The sequence below is a fragment of the Coturnix japonica genome, chromosome Z, assembly GCF_054131305.1.
Source record: "Coturnix japonica strain WE chromosome Z, WE-NBRP24, whole genome shotgun sequence".
NCBI classification, from domain to species: Eukaryota; Metazoa; Chordata; class Aves; order Galliformes; family Phasianidae; genus Coturnix; species Coturnix japonica.
The window spans coordinates 8,009,474-8,031,288 of NC_140702.1; the positions used below are offsets into that span (position 1 = coordinate 8,009,474).

At 37.4% G+C, this 21,815-nt stretch overlaps 1 protein-coding gene across 1 annotated transcript in view; it reads right to left on the reverse strand.

Annotated features, from left to right (window-relative positions):
- Positions 1 to 270: 270 nt before the first annotated feature.
- The window catches only part of DTWD2 (DTW motif tRNA-uridine aminocarboxypropyltransferase 2), a 57,799-nt gene continuing 36,254 nt past the window's right edge, over positions 271 to 21,815 (reverse strand). The window contains exons 8-10 of the mRNA XM_085529442.1: positions 17,660 to 17,722; positions 6,001 to 6,129; positions 271 to 3,727 (exon numbers count right to left, since the gene is read on the reverse strand). Coding sequence (XP_085385568.1) covers positions 3,557 to 3,727; positions 6,001 to 6,129; positions 17,660 to 17,722 — 363 coding nt within the window. The 3' untranslated portion in view covers positions 271 to 3,556. The remainder of the gene's footprint in view (positions 3,728 to 6,000; positions 6,130 to 17,659; positions 17,723 to 21,815) is intronic.

The following is a 21,815-nucleotide window of genomic DNA, read 5'->3' on the forward strand; positions in this document are numbered from 1 at the left end:
CCATCCCTGCAGGCATTCAAGGCCAGGCTGGATGTGGCTCTAGGCAGCCTGGTCTGGTGGCTGGTGACCCTGCACATAGCAGGGGGTTGAAACAGGATGAACACACAGAATGTGGTCCTATGCAACCCAGGCTATTCTATGATTCTATGACTCCATGAACGAGTATGGGAATATGTGCATGATTTGGGGTAGCAAACAGGAGTCAGCCACTTCTGCAGAAAGACAGGAGAGCTCTGGAACTGAAAAGCTTGAAAGACACCACGTTAGAAATCAGTCTTGATGCAGATTTTAATGGGAAAAAAAAAAAATGGAACCCTTTTCTTTAAATGGCACAGAAAAAGCCACATCTATTCATCAACTGAATGAAAGGTTCTAAAAAGGCACAACATAAGGTTTGGTTTACATCCTTGTGATACTAGAATATGCAAACAAATTCAATTCTGTAGAGAAACAGTAGCACATGACCACAGCAAATTAGATCTTTTATAGCTTTGAAGCAGAAACAAATACATAATTTATGTACGTTTGAGTATATAGGCATAATAAACACAAACCTCAAGAGAAAAGCATGAACTGCTACCCTTTTCTCAAAGTTCAGCATTTAATTACATTTCAAAACAAGCAGGAAGGTTGTGGAAAACATTGCATCATGAACAGTCTCTTATCTAAAACTGCAGCTGAGGAGGAAATGCATGGCCTAAAAATAGTTTTTTTCTCAGTTTTGGAGCCAGTTGAAAAGTTTTGCATTTATCTGAACAAAAAATAATCAACAAATAATTTCTTTGTAATCCGGAAACAACATCTTCCAGAACATTAATGCTTGTCCTGCACACCTCTTAACTGTTAATTTGAAAGCTTTGTAAACAGAAGGGTTTTCTTCTGTTCTTGATTTGAAAGATTTCTAGCTTTACCTATTATTTTAATAATCTCTGACGTACAGGCAATGAAAATATGCAGATTTAATAACATCCACCTTTGCAGCTCCTATCCATGTTGCAGGTTCCCCAAAGCACTACATAAGAAAGGAAGAGAAGGCAGATTTCATTTTGGTAGCAGTATTCAGAAGTATAAAAGTGGGTGAGAACAAAGAAACAAACATTGCAAGTAGATGCATTTCTTTCTTCTTAATCGATATCTTGTTAGACTACTGGTTTTGATTCATTAATCTTTTGGTTAAGTGGAAAAATGAAAAAGATTGACCATTACAGCAAAAAATAAAACCTCAAATTAAACTCTTTCTAATGAAATTGCTTAGAAAGTGTGCTGCTTCATCAAGCACAACTTTCATCAAGTTTGGACTACAGATACCCATTTCTTTAAAGTAATGTGTTCAGAGGTGTACTCTGAATCCAAAAACACCTGAAAAGAAACTTCCTAACCTCCTGCTACCCTTATTTTTTCTACTGCATATGTTTTTAAGGCCAGAGAAGTTCCACCAGAAAAATAAAAAGAAAGCAAGCAAAGTATGGCCCGTTGCGCCCTATAGATTCAAGCAAATCTGAAATTGAACTTTATATTAAAACTTGTGTTGTATCTAAATGATCACTACACTATAGCTGTGACAAGACACACAGAAATCTTAAATAAAATGTCTGGATGTTTGCAGTGAATCATTTTTCATTTCTTCAGCAAGTGTTGCACAGTGATTGATCCACCACAGTGCAACAAGGGAAACTAGCAATAAAGGCTTCCATGAGTCTCGCATTAGATCTACAAATCCTGCTAACAAGGAATCAGCAAAACTGAAAAGCAAGTTGTGTAGAACATGCCCTTTGCTGAAAAACATGAAAAATCTGAATTCGGAGACTGTATGCATAATGCAGGATTATAACTCAGTTAAGACAACTGTTTCTCTGATCTTGCAATTTTAAGGCATTTTGCAGATGTCTGTGAAACCCAGGGTGTAAAACAAGTGTCTCTCTGTTCTCTATAACATAAGCTCCAATTTTGTTGAAAGCTACAGACTTCTCTGTATGAAAACAGTCTGTGCAATGTAGGTCAAAAGATTGTTCCAAACAAGCTTAGAAGAAGGGGAACCAAACTAACATATACAGTGTTAAATATGAATATCTTACTTATACAAGAATATGGCATTAACAACAAATCCTAACTGCTAATCTTGCTTCCTTTATAAACGCTCGGAGTTTATAAACGCATGGGGGAAAGGGATTCCCAGCTATGTCAGCCCAGAACTAGAGGCAGCGTCACACACACTTTGTACAAGTTCTGATTCCACACTACCAGGGAGATTTCTGCACTGTGCTTCTCCTGCAGGAATAAACACACCCTTCCTCTGCCCCAAGAGTTCATCCGCAGGATCATTCATCACTTGCAACTGTTTTGGTTCAGACGTGTCAAAACTAATTCAGGTTTACTGATAGTAGAAGCAACCAGAGCACTTACATAGAACAGAAGAGGGCAAGGTTATACAAATTTCACTAGCATTGCCAGACAAATTAAACTGTTAATCCATGGCTACACAAAATGTCAATGTTAGTTTAGGGTTAACCAGAACTTCTTAGCTTATCTCTGACCTGCTTTTGACCTCTCTTGTTAACTGTAGAAGTATTTTCAGCTAATGAACTGGTGAGCTGTGTTTATATCTCCCACTTTCATAGTTTTTTTTCACTGGCTTTTGAAAAATTAGACGAAAAATATATTTTCCTTGTCAAAAACTAATTAGTATATAGTTATCTCCATGTTGTTATCTTGAGTGGAATAGACAGCAAAGACAAACAGTAAGCAATTTCACCTGTTTCATGATGGAGGCATTTATGAAGAATGGAACTTTAAAATCTTTATTTCACTTTTTTTTTTTTTTTTTTTTAATTTCTCCAGATCATAAAACATTAATTCACAAATCTTGTAAAAATACTCAATTCTTCTGCTTCTAGCAAGTCTCATTAGGATGTACACTGTTTTGTTTGCTGTTGTTGTTAGAAAAGTTCAGGTTCAGATAAAAACATATGGACTTAATTTAAACTACTAAGTTGAAGAGACAAACCAAACCTGACAGCCTTGTAAAATACACATACATTTTTAAAAGGGACAAAATATAAATCTCATCATTGAAAAGAACAATCCAAAAAACATGACTTACGCTCAGTGTCCTAAATAACATGAGGAATGAATGTTTGAAAACCTTCAAAAATTAGATTCTGAAATTAAAGTAATCAAAATTCCATATACTACTAACTTCTGAAGTTTTCCCAGTTCATTGCAATGACATTCCATTTCGTGATCAAACATCTCCAAAAGAAATGTAACCAGTGCCATCGAGGATCATATTATTCATCCAAGAGATAACATAACTCTAAACCAAGCTCCGAATTTTGATCTTTTTATTTCTAAAGGAAATGAGGGTGATCTTCAATCATCTGAACAAAGGGATACAAAAGCTTGTCCATTATTGTTCATCTTATTGGAGGTAAACTCTTTACTACAAAGGAGCTCAAAGTTGCTTTGTTACAGTACGCACAACTCCTTGGATTAAATTCAGATCCATATTCATTGGCTAGCTGCAAATAAATCCCTGTGTATGGCAGATACAGTTTCCCTATATTTTTACATTATTTAACAAAAGTTCCATTCTTCTAAGTTTGCGCTTATTCTTTGGCATTGGCTTGTCATATAAGCCATTTTTGAGAAGATGCTCCTTGCTGTGATGGATCTGGGCTCCATGCTGAAGCTGGAAAGAGCACAAAGCTTGAAGAGGACGTAGTATAGTCTGCAGAAGAAATGTAAGAGAGGGAGAAGGAACAGATGAAAAAAACCAATCTTTTCAATCTTCCAGTAAGCTGTCTAGGAGATATCATTTATTCAAGATTTTACATTTAAGTGTTACTTAAAAAAAAAAAAGATAAACTACGACCTTGCTGGAACTGCAACAGAGAGCATCTGTGTATGAGGGGTAAGAAAAGCCACATAACCACCTACCTGCTATGGGTCCATACTCCTTCCTTCTACACACAGACTTCATCCCTGCTTCTGTTTAGCAATACTATGCAGGATTAATGAAGCAACTTAAAGCCAATTTAAATCAAATGGTTACTAACTGTCTGTTCTTCATTTTATGATTGTCTGGGTCTATGTTCCTAACTACTATTAGGTCTGTCTCAAAAGGCTTATTAAATTGATACTATTAATGTCAGCCAAAGGAGACATTATCTCTTTCATTACAGAATAGTGTGGCTGAAACTTGCAAGGAAAAGGTTGATGTCCAATTAGCTTCCTTTGACCTAGGATAAACTTTAACCAAAGCACTCTTATGACCCAAATTCCTCAAATGACACCTAAGTAAATGTTATGAGCAGGAAAACACAAGCCAGTGGGTTGCATTCCATGCCTGCAGAAGTGCAGAAGGTCAGTAGGATAGGCTTACAAAAGCATTTCTCTCCAAGGTAGCTGTAATATCTGTAGTCCAACGGCCTAGCTTTTGCAAAAGAAAACTTACAGTTACCCATGAAATAAAATACTTAATTGTCTACCTCAAACCTGATCAGCTATTGGGTTTTTTGTTGTTGTTGTGGGGTTTTTGGGGGGAGTTACAGATCACTGTGCTGCTCTTTGACTTCAGAAGATCACATTTACCTATTTAAAAAGATCATAATTATTAGACTTCAGTAAGTATTTTGAGTCTAACTACTACTAGCCTAAACTACTTAGAGTCTACCACCATCAACTCTCAAAGACTTTTATCAGCTCAATAATCTTAAACTCAGATCTTAACAGAACAAGCTAACTACGAAATTAACAGTAGTTAAGTACTTGAATATCCTAATTAAGAAGAACAGAAATTTATTGAAGCCAATTTGCAAATTTTCCTAAGTTTCTCACATCTTGGAAGTCGATTTCCTCTTTTTTGAAAACTATATTAAAATATACTTCAATAATTCTCAAGAGCTTCCAACTGATAGTATCTGAAATAACAGCGCTCCCCACTGTCAGACTGTGTAGAGACTGATGGAAATATCTGAATGGGAAATCAGATGTGAAAACTGAAAGTGACAAATTTGCATTCGATCTCAAATGATGTGAATAAACTTCTAAATGTATGCATACACATACAAACACACATAAAATGTCTTATAGGATGTATGATATAAGATAAATAACCAGTCCTGACTTCACTTAAATTTATCTACTTCAAAAGAAGCAGAATAAAGTCAAAGGCACAAAACCTTCTAGATCCAGGTGAAAAACTCTAAATGTTTTTTCCATGCCATTCAATACCAATGAATCACTAATCAATTAAATAACCAACAGGCTTTTTTGACTTCAACAAAATTAAAGATCAATGTGATTATAGGTTATAAGCTTTCCCAAGTTTACTAACAGTTGCTCCTACCAAAAAATGCTAATCATATTATGGAGGAAATATAAGTTGAGTTATGTAGCAGCAATGTAGTAATATACACATATTACAACAAAGCATACTCTAAGCTAACGCTGCACATAAAGTACATCTAAACGCAACAGCATTAAGAAATAGCCCCCAAACAAGTCTGTTATAAAAAAAAAAGAAATCAGTACAACATTACATTTGTGCAAATTATAATTACCCAGGTTGGAGAAGACCTTGAAGATCATCAGGTTCAACCACAGCCTTACAATAGTACCCTAACTCTAACAACCCTCTGCTAAATCCTATCTCTGAGCACCACATCCAAATGGCTCTTAAACACATCCAGGGATGGTGACTCGAGCACCTCCCTGGGGAGCCTATTCCAGTGTTTAAGAAAAATGAGACAGAAAAAAAGAACAAACCGGACAAAACTGAGATTGCTGAGTTAAAAATATGTAAAAGCTACAAGAAAATTAACAAATGTCTGAAGAAAAACAGTTTATACTGGTAGTCCATTTTTACTTTGCCGTGTAACAAAACTGTTCAATGCAATCTCTTACGATTTGCATAGTCAAATGTATTAATAGCGAAGTAATTTTGCTGCCATTCTATTATTCACAACAGAAAAACTCAAGTATTTGACATCAGTTACATACCTCTTGTATACTCTTATTTTTTTCCATGATAGTGAGAGCAACAGCTGCACACTCAAGTGTAGAGAGACAGTTGTTTGTTGGCTGCGTACGAATTACATATTGACTCGAAATGTTGGTTTTTAACTGCACCTGGAAAACAGCAAACTCTACTGAAATGAACTGGTCTGCATATCAAACATATTTCTTATCCTTCTGCAGTTTTGTCTCCCAATAGCTGATGACCTTATAATCTGTTAAGCATCCAACCTACAAGTCACCATCTGAGACAAGGACTGCACATTCATTATTGTACAAACATGTAAAGAAAACACAAGTGCATGTCAGAGACAGACTGAATGAAACAGAGGTCGTACTACGTGCTTAAGTTGTTTTTCTTCTGTGCTCTTCACAAGCATAAACCCAGAAAACAAATTTCATTTTAGCAACAAATTTCACTTGCCAAGCACATTCCGTAACAAAAATAAACAACATTATTCACACATTTGTTTATTGCACACTCTAACATAAAAATGATTCTTTACAGTACCCAGTGCACACACATCACACTATAAATTAACTGTGTAATCACTGACACTATTTCCCCTGGTTAAAAATTGTCATTTTCTGAAAGACTTAAGTAATACATTTATTCATACAATTCATTAGATCACTGATTAGAGCAATTTGCTTATTTGTATCCTGCTTGAAATTGATTTATTGGCTCTGCATCAAGCAATAACCACTTTATACGACCTCATAATTTAAAGGTATATCAGAAAAAGAAACTTAATTCACCCAACTGTCTGTTTCTTTAGCTACAAAAGCTTTTACTGCATTTCTAAACAGCCATAAATTTTTGAGTTTTATTTTTTTAAAATAAAATATAGCATGGTGCCACAAACCCTAAAGACTTACTATTAAAGTTCAAATACATTCATTTTTCATTCCTGAATATCTAATAAGCCACTGTTTATTTTTCCATCGTCTATGGAAAAAGCATTACTTTCTTCCTTGGCTATCACAATATTGCTCCCATTTTCCATGTGAGAGGTTTTCCACTATCACTTCCTTTATTCAGACTTATCCCTCTTCTTTTTATTTGCAGTGTGTCATTTTCCTTCATCTCTGTCACATGTAATTAACTGATCTAAAAAGTTCGAGATCTTTCATTTATAAAAGGAAACCTCCAAGCTAGAGCGAATTAGACCAAATTCTAATACTTTCCCCGACCTCAATTCAATAGGACCCAGTAAAAAATAATAATAATAATACAACAGCAAAGCCATTATGAAAAGGCAAAATAAGCCAGCTATAAAAGCTTAATATACTCCAAAAAAAGAAGAAAAGAGAAAAATGTAATTTTGAGACAAAAGGTCCTGACTTTTTTTGTCAAAGGCAACTACCTTGTCATGTTTTTTTTAAGTACCTTTCTTCTTACTGGACAGGACAATACTGAAGGGCAAAAATGATGCATGTGTCAGAATGTTTTTGAAGTCTCTAGTATGGAATGTTTAGTTTGGAGAGGTCACTTTCAGAGGTGCATACTCGCCTTTATCAATTACTTCCTGCAAAAGCACAGTGTAACTGCAACACAAATGCTGCTGCCCCAGGACTAGCCTGAGCATCATAGCAGACAACTACCCCCGTTTTCTCACCATCAGACAATCATTCTCCACTATCTCCACAGAGACTTCATTGCCCACCTGAAGGCCCACTGGCTTCCCCCTCCTCAGACACGGACAAGAGTGCCTGAAGGCTTCTTTTATTCTTTTCTTTGTAGGAGCTGGAAAAAAATGTCTATCTGCTAGTTTCTATATTTCATTGCTTAAGGGTCGCGCAGAATAACTTTATAGTCATAAGTATTCCAGAGAGAGGAAAATTATTCATGACTGCAAAACAACTTTTAGGGAAGAAATGCTGCCTTCGCACTGCCTTACACTCTGAAGTCCCAGTGTCTATAAAGGACAGAATTCAAGCAGCTGACACTGTACAAAAGGGCAAATTTGTATTTCTAAGAGCAAGAGGAACCAAATTCCTTCTCCTTTCTTGGGGATAATGAGAGGATGGAAACAAGTGGTTACCTTCCTCAAATGTGGCTGGGAGCGGGATGATTATGCCAGCAGGCCTAACTCTTTCCTGGCCATTTGAAGAGCTAAATTAATGGTCTCCAAGGTCCGTTCAGGAAGTTTTCTAGTACTTAAACAGATTACTTATTTGTCTGTTATGTGTATACCTCAAATCCAGCTGAACAAATTTAATTCTCACTTAAGGAAAAGGTGTAAATGAAATCAGATTGCCTACCCCAGTACTTCAGTTCAAAATCCCAGAATGGGTGTACACAAGCAATATGTTTAAGCACATTTCAGAAGGAGAATTGTAGTATTTTACAATTATTTCATTAAAAATGCTGAAAAAAAATATCCTTCTGCAACCTCAATGCAAACCCAGGTACATGTTTTAAAGGCCCATCCTCCTTTAGTTCTGTTGACAGAAAGTCTAAAATTTAGGTTTCTGTTTCAGAACTGATTTGTTCAGCTCTAAGAGAAGGATCAAGGAAAGGGCCATCAGTCATACTTCTTAAGTTAGGTAGTGGTTACAACTCACATACTCTGTGACTCCAATTATCTTACAGGAAAAAAAAAAAATCACAATAAAAAAAAAAGAAAAAAAAAAGAAAAAAAAAAAAGAACTCAAAAGCACAAAATAACAGAAAAGCCATTTTGGTCTGTATTCCAGAAACTAAGAAAAATCACTTTTAAGACACTGAAAAGGAAGAGCGCTGTCTGTTTGCTACTTCACAAATAAACCCCAACAGGAAACAGAAAGAAGCATGGGAAAGATCCCTCCCTTGGCATCCTGTTGGCAAGTTCCTTTTGCCTTCAAGCCAATATAAACTGTGTTCTATATATTAAAGCAAAGAAAACTCACGCAGTTAAATGAAGTCACATTCGTGACAAAGAAAATAGCCTGAGCAAAGTCAGCCTCAGCATGCCACTGAAATTTAGATCAGGAATATAAATAAGTTATTTCATTCAAAACCTTGACTTTAATTTAAAGTGACATCTTAAGAGCACTGTTTTCAAGTACTGCAGGGAACAACTGCCATGAAACTGTCACAAATGGATAGCCTGAAAAAGTAAATGGATGTCACAACAAAACTCTGCCCACATTGCATGTTTTTAATTGAATACTTAGGTGTATCTGTGGCACTGCTATGTTTGTTGTATGTACCATTTGCTGCAGCAAATCACAAATCGTACTGTGACTTTCAGGTAAACCTTAAGAAAGTAGTTTGTTCCATTTCTATGAGACAACAAGGTATTTACTATGTTTTCTTGGATACTTCACAATGACCACCCAAAATCACTTTCTGTGTACCCCACAAACCTTCCTCTCGGTAATTTATGGCTTTGCCACTACAAGGCTATGGATATCTCACTGCTACTGTGTCTAGAAATGTGATAAAGGTAATATTCCCTCTTTGACAGAGAAGCAGAACAGCTTCTGTAGAACAACACAAACTACTTCCTTCCTGAACTGCAATCCCAATTCAGTCTTCCACAGGTCAAACAAGAAACTTTCTTACACCCCTATAAAAAGAAACTGTGTAACAGCAGCACCTAATACTCATCATCTGCATATAACCCTAGAAAGATGCCCCTTTGTTCCCTATGTTTTAATGAGGAAAATGAAGTTGTACAGAATACCTCTTCAGTGTGTCTTGCTTTCACTTTTAGATAAAGCTGACATGAAGAAAGGAAGTTAAGCTGCAAGAGGAACACGCCCTTTACAGATATTCTTGCGTTACATCACTACAGAAAATTCTGAAGCAAAAATAAATGGAAATTTTCAAAAAAAAAAAAAAAAAGCCTCACAACTGTATTTATCATCTGCCTCCACACCATCCCCTCAAAACTGATGTGCTCCTGCAGCACTTCACCCCCATTTGCAAGTCAACATCCAAGACCTGGACAGGGAAGCAACGAATCTACAAAGAAACACTGCCTGTAAGGGGAAATCAGAATAAATTCAAAGTTCTTATGACCCTGAAAGACAACATCACACAATTCACATTGCAAAGGTTTGTGTGTTAAATACCTTCATAAGTTAAAAAAAAAAAAGAGCCATCGAAGTAGATATATGAGTGTTTCAAATTTATGTGAAATTTAATTCATAACTATTCATATCACGTTTTGGCATATTATTCCATATAAATTTTAGGCATTATAAAACACAACCTTCTTGCAGAAGGAAAAGGTAATTCAAGATATTTAGTACCACACCTGCAGACTGTTTTGAGTAAGTCCAACAACTACCAGTTCCTTATTGTAAATAATTCTCTTCATGCAGTACAAAGCAAAAGAGCTATAAATAAATAAATAAATAAATAAATAAATATTGCAGAACAGGTTTTACTGCCCTAATCTGCTTTGTAAAACTAATTACAAATGGTTCTTCTTTCACAAAAAATTTTGAGCACCTTCTCGGAAAACCTAAGAGAAATTCACAGTTTAGCATTTGTCGCATATTAGACATATCAAATAAAACTGACTCCTCTTCCGAGTAACAGAGATGCCTGCAAACTTTAGTAGTTGGGAAGTATCACCAAAGTCTGTGTACATGTATCCTGCTTCTCTGATATAGAAAAGACCTTTGGCTAGATGTCAGGGAATACCCTTAGCTCATCAAACCACAGTGCCTATTTAGGCAGGTCGCCTTCCTTTCTGGCCACCAAGTTCTAGATCAATAAGAAAAGAGAGAAGGGATGGTGGAGGATCGGAAGACAAAAGCATAACAGCAAGTGCTGCTACTGAAGATGAGTACAACCTCCCCCTTTGAAGGCATCGATGTGTATGTGCATGACATGTTGCTTAAAAACCTATGATGATAGCAAAGAGAAAAAAAGTAAGAAGTAATTATTTTAATCTTATACAAGGGGATAAAAGAAAACAAGGTTCCCTTTATTCTCTTCCCTGTATTTCTTGTATAAATAGATAAAAGTGTGAATATTTGAAAACACTAAAATAATAAAGAAAAAGATATTCTTATAATGAAATACAGAATCACAGAATCACTAAGGATTGAAGAGACCTACAAGATCATCCAGTCCAACCACAGAATTATAGAATCACAGGCTGGAAAGGACCTACACGACCACCACAAGCCACTAAATCACATCTCGTAGCTCCTCATCCAGATGCCTCTTGAATGCTGCCAGGAACGGCAACTCCACCACCTCCCTGGGCAGCCATTCCACTGCCTGACCACTCACTCAGAGTAGTATTTCCTAACATCCAGAATAAATTTCCCCTGGTGCAGATTGAAGCCATTCCCTCTGGTCCTATCACCAGTTACACAAGAGAAGAAAAGACAGCTCAGACAAAGTAAAAGACAGGATGAACCTAGCAGTATTTAGACTATACTTTCTACAGATAATTGAAATAACATTTGGTTTTAGTCTCATCTTCTGAAACTGCTGTTTTTAGCTAAACCTAAGAAATGATGCAATTATTATGCTAAAATAATTATATTTTAATGTGAGTTTCACAGGGCACTTCATCAAGTACCTCTGCATTTTTAGTTAGTTTCCATTCACTGCAGTTTTGCACTTAGAGCAAGGAAAGATACAGAAATTATTTTTGGTTATATCTCTCTTGCTCTGCTTACATTTCAAAAACTGATGTCAGGCAACAGATCTATGTTTTATGCAGCACTATTCTTTTAATAATTAATACAACAAGAAAGCGTTGCAAGTAAATTTAGCCTGTGAGCAGAGAACCGATCTAGAGAATGGGGTCATGAAATGAAGAAAGAAAATTTAATTACATAAATTGTCTCAGCCATTTAACTTTAATTACCTGTAAATATCAGAAAATTGAAAAGGGAAATTAAATACCTCAGTGTCATAAAGTAGCATTAATGCAATGGCACTGTTCTTTGGAATCTACTAATTGCTTCTGCTTTTTCTGGTTTCTTTTTTTCCTATTAAATTTAAATAGTCCTTCCATGCAAGCAGAAAAATAAGTGCAAGAAGCCTGTCAGAACTTTAGTGGTGCAGAAGGGAGTGTGTGAAGAAAGACTGAGAGAAGAAAATCAAGCTGTTTTTTCTTTCTTGTTTTTGAATGAAAGCTCAATCAAAACCAAAATCACTTCTTTTCCAGAAAGTGCTCATGTCCCAGAGTGGTGCAAAGCTTGCAATCGCTTCTGAGTTTTCCAGCAACAGAATATTCGCATTTGTAGACATGAAATACAAGCAAAAAGTTTAACCACAGTTACGAAAGAAATGGCAGAGAAATAAATTAAAAGCAAAGCTTCTGCCCACAATTCAAGAGTGACAGTGGCATACATGACTGACGTCTGGCAAATTACTGAGACCTTTCAGTCATAAAGGAAATGTCACCATATTGAGGCAACAAATACATACTTATGAACAGAAAAATGTCAAAGAGGACAAATGTAATTCAAATTAACCTAAATGTCAGACGGACAGGCTCCTGTTGATTACTCATATCTCCACCTGCATAAAGTCTTTCGCTGAGGTAATTCTCCATCCTTGCTCACTGACCTCAGTTTTATCAGAAAGCAGTTTCAGTTCATTCCTGCATAGAACACTTTCTTCCTTAGAAGCCAAGATATTCATTTAACATTTAAGTTCTGATGAGATACTAACTAAAACATATCAACATTCAAACATATCAGAATATGTAACAGATTTCTTTATCACTGAAGTCATTCAAAGTTATCATCAAAAAGTGCACACCTTTAGCCATTGCAGTTCATCAGCCAGCTTTTTCAAGGCTATACCCATCATTACAGATGAACAGAATAAAGTTCAGTTGCTTCTCAACTACGTACGGTGCCAGTTTTACACTGATGATTACCACACTGCTGCAAACAGAAGTGCTGGCCAAAGCCCCCTAAGATTCCATGCTCTACACCAGCTGACATTTTATCCTACCTACTCTACACTTTACATTAAGCCAGATGGCTTTTTATTTTTTTTACATCTAGCATTTATTATCTTTTCATTCCTATCGGCTTCTCCAAGCAAGCAACTCCAGCAGCTACTGCTAAATGAACAGCTGCAGAATAATGCCCAAAAGAACTGGTTTTCTTCCTTCCTTCCTTTCTTTCTGCTGTTCTTCCCATCTTCCTCCCTTCCTTCCTTCATTTCCTTCTTTCCTTCCTTCCTTTCTTTTTCAAAAGATTAAGTGTTTTGTGCCAGAATGTTAGATGGAAAATTTCTTGCCTTGCTATTTCATCTAGCAAGTGCAGTTCACTATGGACAGATTGAAGGTTTAATGTGGGAAACAAGGTAAATTGCCTATAAATTCTTACAGCTGATCATGACGTGAGAGACATTGTGAAAGTCAAAACTCTGTAAACTTAGGCAGCAGTTTGTGTGCACAACTGAACAAGCAATTAAAAGTTCATCAGTAGTTAATGGGGAAGAAACAGGAATGCTCGAATGCTGTGTAAATACTTTATCACAGTTTTCCAAACTGTAAAAAATGGCCATGTTTCCCCAAAGCTGAGAATAAGAATCACAGAATGGCCTGGGTTGAAAAGGACCACAATGCTCATCCAGTTCCAACCCCCTGCTATGTGCAGGTTTGCCAACCAGCAGACCAGGCTGCCCAGAGCCACATCCAGCCTGGCCTTGAATCCCTCCAGGGATGGGGCATCCACAGCCTCCTTGGGCAACATGTTCCAGTGCATCACCACCCTCTGGGTGAAAAACTTCCTCCCAGTATCCAACCTAAACCTCCCATCTCAGTTTAAAACCATTCCCCACTGTCCTATCACAACAGTAATTAGTACAGTAAGCTAAAATAAGGAGTTTCCTTTTTTAAATCGTAGTTCTGTTTCACTGACTGCAGTTTAAGACAGCTAGCTCATTTTGATGATTCAAACCCCATGGGCCATTTTAACAGGCAATATCTGAACAGTGAAGTGGCATCAGTGCCTCTAATTCACCGATTTATGAGGTCAAAGATCATCACTTTCTGCCATAAGGAACACCTCAGGTAATATTTTCCTTTCTTTTGAAGACAATTAAGTTTTCTGAAGTACTGTGGTAGTAGAAATAACAAGCAGATGATATTATTTAGAAACTGAAGCATATTTTGTGGACACTGCCCATCTTATGCATGGAGTAAGTGCTATAAAAAAAGGGCAAAGAGAACAAACTGCCCTGAAGGTCTTCATTTAAAACAACTGTTTGTCTGGAAGAAAAAAAAACCAAAAAAACACAGCTTTTTGTAAATGTTAATAGTTTTAGGGCTACAAATTTATAAAGCACCTCCTACCACAAGATTCCCAGGGTTTTGTATAAATATTTGCACCTAGAAATAAAAGTATTAAAATAAATTAAAATAGATAAATTAACTATTGGTAGGTCAGTTTTAGGTCAGTTCTTTCTACTTCATTTTATAGCTCATTTCAAGACCATAAAGTTGTGTAACAATGAACACTTAATTCAGCTGGAAAAATTAGGAAAATTGAGTTGATGAGAAAGTTTAATTACTCTGGAAGAATTCAGCTAGGGTGCTTGAACTAACAGACCATAACGTATTGAAAGACATCATAAGAACCTCGGGTTGTTGGGTTTGTTTTTTTTTGGTGTTGTTTAAATGAGTTCAAAGCACTTAAGCAAAACAGCATCTCCAGCAACGGAGCATCCCTAAACTCATCTTCTTTCCAGACATAAAAATAGAGCCAGAAACTTGGTCTTCCTTGAGAGAAACCTGCTGACTGCTTTGTGTACAGAGCACTGATGATATGGAACAACCTACCTTAAAGGGAAAATATCATGCCATGTGGCTTGTCACCTCTTACACTTGTCTCCTCAGGTCCATTGTCACCCTGGTTGTCTGGAACAGTGACATAAACTCAGGAAGGCGCTGTACCATTTTACTCATGGGGAAGAGGCAGTATGATGCTTCCCATGCATTTCTGAACTTGTGGGTATCCCCGCAAGTTAAGGTTATGGATCAGACTAAGACCTAGAACCTGTGCATCTGGGACTGCAGGGCAGACCTTGTGCTGGGCACAGCTGTTTACAGACAGCTCCACAGGTCCTGCTTTGAGGCCATGGCATGGTGACCATGACCATCACTACCAGCAGACCGGGACAACAACAACTGGGACAATCTGGGAAGTGTAGCCAGCAGACATTGCTGAAGTACCAGTGAGAGCTCAGTGCAAAAGGAAGTCAGCAGGTAGATGTCAAAGCTATTATAATCCTTTCAGGTTTGGTGTCGCACAGAAGCAAGAGGTGGAGCTTCACTGAGTGCATGTACACACTGCTACCAAGCCCACTGTTACCCATTGGGAGGGTAGAATTTACATGTCTATTAAAGTTGTGATGATGGTAAAGGAGGTAAGTCATACATATCAGCCCCAGCTGGACCTGCAGTGGACCTACTGCTAAGTATATCGGTCAAGCACACAGCATTCTGGACCAACTGCAGCAGTTTATAGCCAACCCTGGCTCTGCTCAACCCCTCTAAGTGCTTAGTTGAAATGAAGGGTGTAGCGCACGGGAGAAAACTGTGGACACTGCCCTAAGTCTTGGTTTGACTTCTTACTAATACTTGAGTCAGAAATTAGAAGTGTGCTAAATGACAATAAATTAATTTGCAATTAATCTGAATGTTTTCCTAGCTTTCAGCAACTCACAGATTTCATAGGCTTGTGCAATTTCTTAGCATTCAACTATTTAACACTTGATGGCTTTTTCTTCCACTATTATGTCCAGCTGCATTCTGATCTTCCAACTCATACAAAATAACAGCAAAGAATTCCATATATTTGAAAATGTGTGAAGAATTACCATTTCTTCATCAGAATTTTTAAGTTCCTATTGCTTCTGGTGACTTTTAGTTCAGGTATTAGCAGAGATGGTCACCGGTTGGTGCATATTTGCCCATTTTGCTCCACTCATGCATTCACAAAACTCTGCCAGTTGTCCTTACAGCTAAAAAGTCATGCGGCTTGCTTTGCCCCTCCTTATTAGCATCACACACCGCATACTTCAATCACTCGTTGGCTTTTCTTGAACCTCTTCAACATGCTCCCATTTCTTTTTGGCTTTTTTTTTTTTTTTTTTTTTTTTTTCATTGAAGTGCTGTGTGGCTGAGAGAGATAGTGAGCATGAAAGCCAGAAATCCAATTTTTCATTATTGTTTTTTTTGGCACTGAATCGAGGAATATTTGCATTGTGCATCACTTGTTTTATATATGTATATACTTTTATATATACACATATAAAATTATCACTTGTTTTACACACACACACACACATATATATATACATACATATAAATATAAATTGTCATTATTGTTATTCCTCTCTTCCCTTTCTGTCCTGGTAAACAGTTTTATTTCAACATACCATTCTACTTTCTCCAGTTTTTCTCACTCCAGAGTAAGTGAAAAGCTGTGCAGTGTTCAGCTGCTTACTGCTTAAGCCACAACCATCAAGACATAAATTCCTCCTTCATCCCAGTTCTTAAAACCAGCTATGCAGCACTTTCATAGTTCAGCATTCTTAAGAAATGATTCTTTCTTTCTTTATACAAGCATTCAATATAAACATAATTTTCTTCACTGGCTGTTTGAAAAACAGAAAAACAAGATAGCAGGTGACAGAAATACTCTGTTCATGTAGGTGAACAGGTTTTGTTTTTTTTTGCAGCTTTTTGATGATTAAGTAGTAGAAGGTCAAATACTCTTTTTAGCCATCTGCTCCCACTATGCTCTGCTTATCTCCTCATTAACAGAAGCAGCTTCACCCACCGTGTTCTATGACTGCTTCATACAATATACCAGCAGTCTAATTGAGCCAAACATGCTGGCTGTGCAAACCAGCTCATTCATCCCCCTGAACTAATTGCATCCACTGGCCCAAGCTAATGCAATACTTTTTTCTGCATAAGCTTTGCAAACCACAGCAGCTGTTGCAAGAAAGCCTACAGTGCATAACCTAATGCTTCTGGACTCTCAGTGGTGACTATGCAGAACATCCTGGGCTAATGTGCTTCTCTAAAGGGTGCCAACTGATGACATAAGAGACACAATCATTACAATCATATATAAGCCACAGAAGTCACCTTACACCATATGTCTCAAGTTCCTGTTACGAAGTTTTTCCAAGCTCACTATTTTTCATTAAAAAATACCAGACAAAAAGAATGATTCTGCAGCAAGGCATAAATGTAGATATTTCTTATAAAGGTAATATGTTATAGCTGTTTCCTCTAGGTGCTCTGGGAGAGTAGTGTCCAAATTTCTTCAGACATTCCTTTCAAAAAACAAAACAAAAAAGAACCCAACACTTCTGACTAAATAACTTTTTAACTTTTAATACCAATTTAAAAGAACAACAATTCAATAAAACATACTACACCATCTTTAAAATCATTCAATATAGCAGCTCATATTACACAATATCAGTGAACCTGTGAAGGAACACAATTAAATGTGGTCATCTAATGCCTACAATTTAATGTCTTTTTCTTGTCTGTCTTGCAGTTAAGAAATTGTGATCATCTCACTATCAAAAAAAGCCTTTTCTTCTGCTTTAACAGTCTGTATTTCATTTAAAGGTAACCCCCATAGGAATCAAATCACTTTAACATCTTCAGATCTACCTCACTCTCATTCTACAATAACAAACCTCCAAATTTCCAGATCCAATGACATTCTCATCACTGTGGTCTTGCAAAACTGCATCACAAACCTGGACTTGCAAAACATAAAACAAAACATACTCAGCAGAGAATCATTCACAGAACATTTAGGCACAAATTAAAGTGTACATTTGCCCATGTGTGACACTCCTTCTTTCCACCCAATTCCAGCATATTTCTTTAACTGAAGGTACAGCAAACTATCACAGTCTGAAAGCAGGAGGAACCACATACTCAGAATAGGAGTCAGCAGGTATCAATCCACAACCCTGCATCACAGCCCAAGTTTGGACTTAATACTGTAAAAACCAGAACTGTGCAAGCAAAGAAGAAAAAAACATTCAAACTGCTAAACATAACCTTTAGGCTTTGATAAAGAGATGGAAGTCAATTAGGTGACACTTCAACAGTGCACTGCTTTTTTTTCCTGAAGGAAGCTGCTCATGCAGTTCAGTTTCTAACATCATCAATAAAGGCTATGGACAGCTGAAAGTCATCTATGTAACTGCAAGTATCAACTGGACCATAATGAAAAAAATAAGACCAAATAATGGTTTTAGTTCTGGTATTTCATAACAACCGAACTAACCATCTGTTTCAAAACAGCCTTAATCCATACATTAATTCATAATATTTGAAGAGTCATCGTGCTCTTTGTTTTCAAAAGAATTTAAAGTAAAACAAAAGTTGCTATGGTACCCCAGTAGGATAAGATAAAGGTTAAGAAAGAGCAGAATTTACACAGATACTGTATTTACCCAGTGCTATGATTGCCAGTTTAAGCCAAATACTTCAGTTTTATACATAACACAGATCCTTTTTCAAGCCACTGCATTTGCATTACGTGTCTATCACATTTTTTGCTCTGTTGGAGATTTCGATTTTGTGCTTAAAGAACTTTTTTTTAACCTTTATGAAAAAGTGGTTTGGCTGCAATCCTTCTGATTTTTAGTGCTCAATGAATTCTGCTGGTTTATGCGTGTCTGACTACTTTCTTTATATTCATACAATAAAGCTGGAATCTTAGCACAGGGAAAAAAATTCCCTGTACTGCAGCATGAAGCTGTTTAAGGAAAGTGTTTGAAAAATACTTTATTTCCAATACCTTTCAATCGTGGAAATACAACACAGTCTTATGCCCTTACACAGTAAAGTTTAAAATGCTAAAGAACAGGAACTTAAAAACAAGATCATCAGACAGCTTCCTCATGTCACACATCTCAGAAACAGAAACTCAGAAGTATTGTGAAACAGGAGTAACCTGCAGTCCAGTAAGAAATAACTCAGAAGCCACTCTCACCAATACGATGAAAGAGAAACAACAAGGATATCAAGCAGAAGAAATAGTTGACAAAACAGAAAATCTACACACTCCACTCTTAACATAAATGATCTGCCAAAATCACTGACTATGGACAGGCAGAGCTAGTAGTTACACGGTGAAACAGCTCACATGACCGGAACACTGTCTTGGATGGCTGTATAATATATAGGAAAGGCAGGCCAGTGTGGCAAGGCAGTGAAGTGCTCTTTATGTGAGAGAACAGCTGGAATGTATTGAGCTCCATGAATGAGTGGAGAGCTTAATGGCAGGCCAGTGTGGGTTACATTGTGGGTGTTTACTACAGGCTGCCCAATCAGGAGGAGGAAGCTGATAAAGCCTTCATCTGGAAGTAGTCTTATGATCCCAAACACATGGGGGACTTTAACCACATTCATATTTGCTGGCAAAGCAATACAACCAGGCAGATAAAGTCCAGCAAGTTCCTGCAGTCTACAGAAGATAACTTTATGATACAAGTGGTGGTGGAGCTGACAAGGTATAGGGGTGCTGCTTGACCTTGTTCTCAGTAACAAGGAATGGACACAGGGATGTGAAGGCTGGGAGCAGCCTTGGGTCCAGTGACCATGAGACAGTGGAGCTGAAGATCTCATGCAAGGCTGTAAGTAGGATAGCAATCCTGGACTTCTGGTGAGCCAACTTTGATCTCTACAAGGACAGACTTGGTGGTATACCATGAGTTAGAGCACTAGGAGATAATGGTGCCCAAGAGAGTTGGTTAACATCCAAACACCATTTTCTCCAACCTCAAGATGGGTGCATCCCTAAGAGGAAGAAATCAGGCAAGGGTGACAGGAGTCCTGCATGAAAGAGCAAGGAACTCATGCAAAAACTCAAATGTGAGAAGAAAGTTTACTGAACACAGAAAACGAGCATGGGCACTTGATATGAATACAGGAACTTTCAGGGCATGCAGAGATGCAGCAAGGATAAACTGTAGAGAACCTGCTTTAGCAGAGGAGTTGGACTAGATGAACTTGAGTGATCCCTTCCAATTTCTATTAAAAGAAAAAAAAACAACCAAACAACAACAACAACAAAAATACCACCTAAAACAATATCTATTATAGGGGCACACACATATATATATAGGCATATACAAACACAAATCATAGACCTTCCAAGAAAGCTGAATGACAGAACAGAAGAAAAGCCAGTTCTAAAATGACTGAGTGAATAAATCAACACTTAAGAAAATGTGTGATACACTTCTACTGCCTCTCTCACATACAGCCATTGATTGGAAGTTCTGCCAGCAACAAGGACATAAGAGAATGGAAGCGAAAAGGAAGGCTACCTTAAACATCCAAGCTATACCGACAAGTAAGGGACACTACAAATTAATATGAAAGATTTATTGTGGAATACTGGGCTTGAATTATAGTTCAACTGTAACCATCAGATCTTACTTTTCAAGATATTAATCTATTTCAGAGACTCATAGAAGCATATACTCTCTTGGGTTGGAAGGAAACATTAAAGGTCATCTAATCCAATTCCACTACAAAGAACAGCTAGATCAAGGTTCTCAGAGCTTGGTTCAGCCTGACCTTGAATGTGTCCAGACTCACAGCATCTCCCAGCCCTCTGTACAACGTGTTTCACTGCTTCACTGCCCTTCCTGTAAAAAAACCTTTCCTATACCCATTTTAAATCTCTCCCTTTTTAGGGGATTTCTCCTTGTCCTGTCACAACAGAACCTGCTGAAGAGTCTGTCCCTTTCTTTCTTATACCCTCCTTTTAGATACTGAAAGAGCGCTATCAGGCCTCCCTGGTCTTCTCTTCTCCAAGCTGAATAATCTCAACCCAGCCTTTCCTCATAGGGAAAACACTATATCCCTGGAATCCTCCTCTGGATGCACTCCAATAGATCCACATCTCTGCTGCACTGAGGACTCCACATCTGGATGCAGTGCTCCAGGTGAGGCCTCACCAGCACAGAGCAGAAGGGCAGGATCAGCTCCCTCACCCTGCTGAACATGCTGCTTTTTGATGCAGCTCAGAATACAGCTGGCTTTCTGAGCTATGAGGACACATTGCTGGCTCATGCCCAGCCTGCCATCCACCAGGACCCCAAAGTCCATTTTGGCTGTGCTCTATCTATTCCTCCAGCAGAATATATTGACCGTGGGGGCTCCTGCAACCCAGGTGCAAGACTTTGCACTCGGCTTTGTTGAACCTCAGGCTGTTCCTTTTGGCCCACTGCTCAAGCCTGTCTAGCTCACTCTGAATAGCATTTCTCCCATCTGAAAAAAAAATGAAAAACGAAAAGCAACAGCACAGGAATAATTAGTGACATAAATAGGCTGTGAAACGTGTATTTTCAGGAATACTTTTTGAACTGTTAAACAGCCACTTTAGAGCATTACGATTATTGATGTCTGACTCCTCTGGCAAATTTGGTAGCTTCCAGCTACAGGAATTATGCACGAAAACACTTCTGAACTTAAAGGCAAGTCACGTATCAGTGATCAGGTATGCCAGCGTAAGACAAATGATCTGCAGAATTTGAAATGAATTGCAGTGAAATAAATTCCATAAAATCTATTCATAGAGCTGCAGTTAAATTGAAATACATTGAAATGAATCCCATAAGTTCCTAGCTCCAGATTCCATCTTCTTCTGAAAGCCAAAACAATTGGACTAAGACCAAGAATCTACTCTTCCATTTCACTTACACTAATATAGCTTGATTGCTAAGAGCTTAAAAGCAATTCCCTTATTTGATAACAAACAGATTTCATCACCTAAAGTAAATTATTTATAACTTAAGTAGTTACAGTACTAGGTTTTTCTTTTTT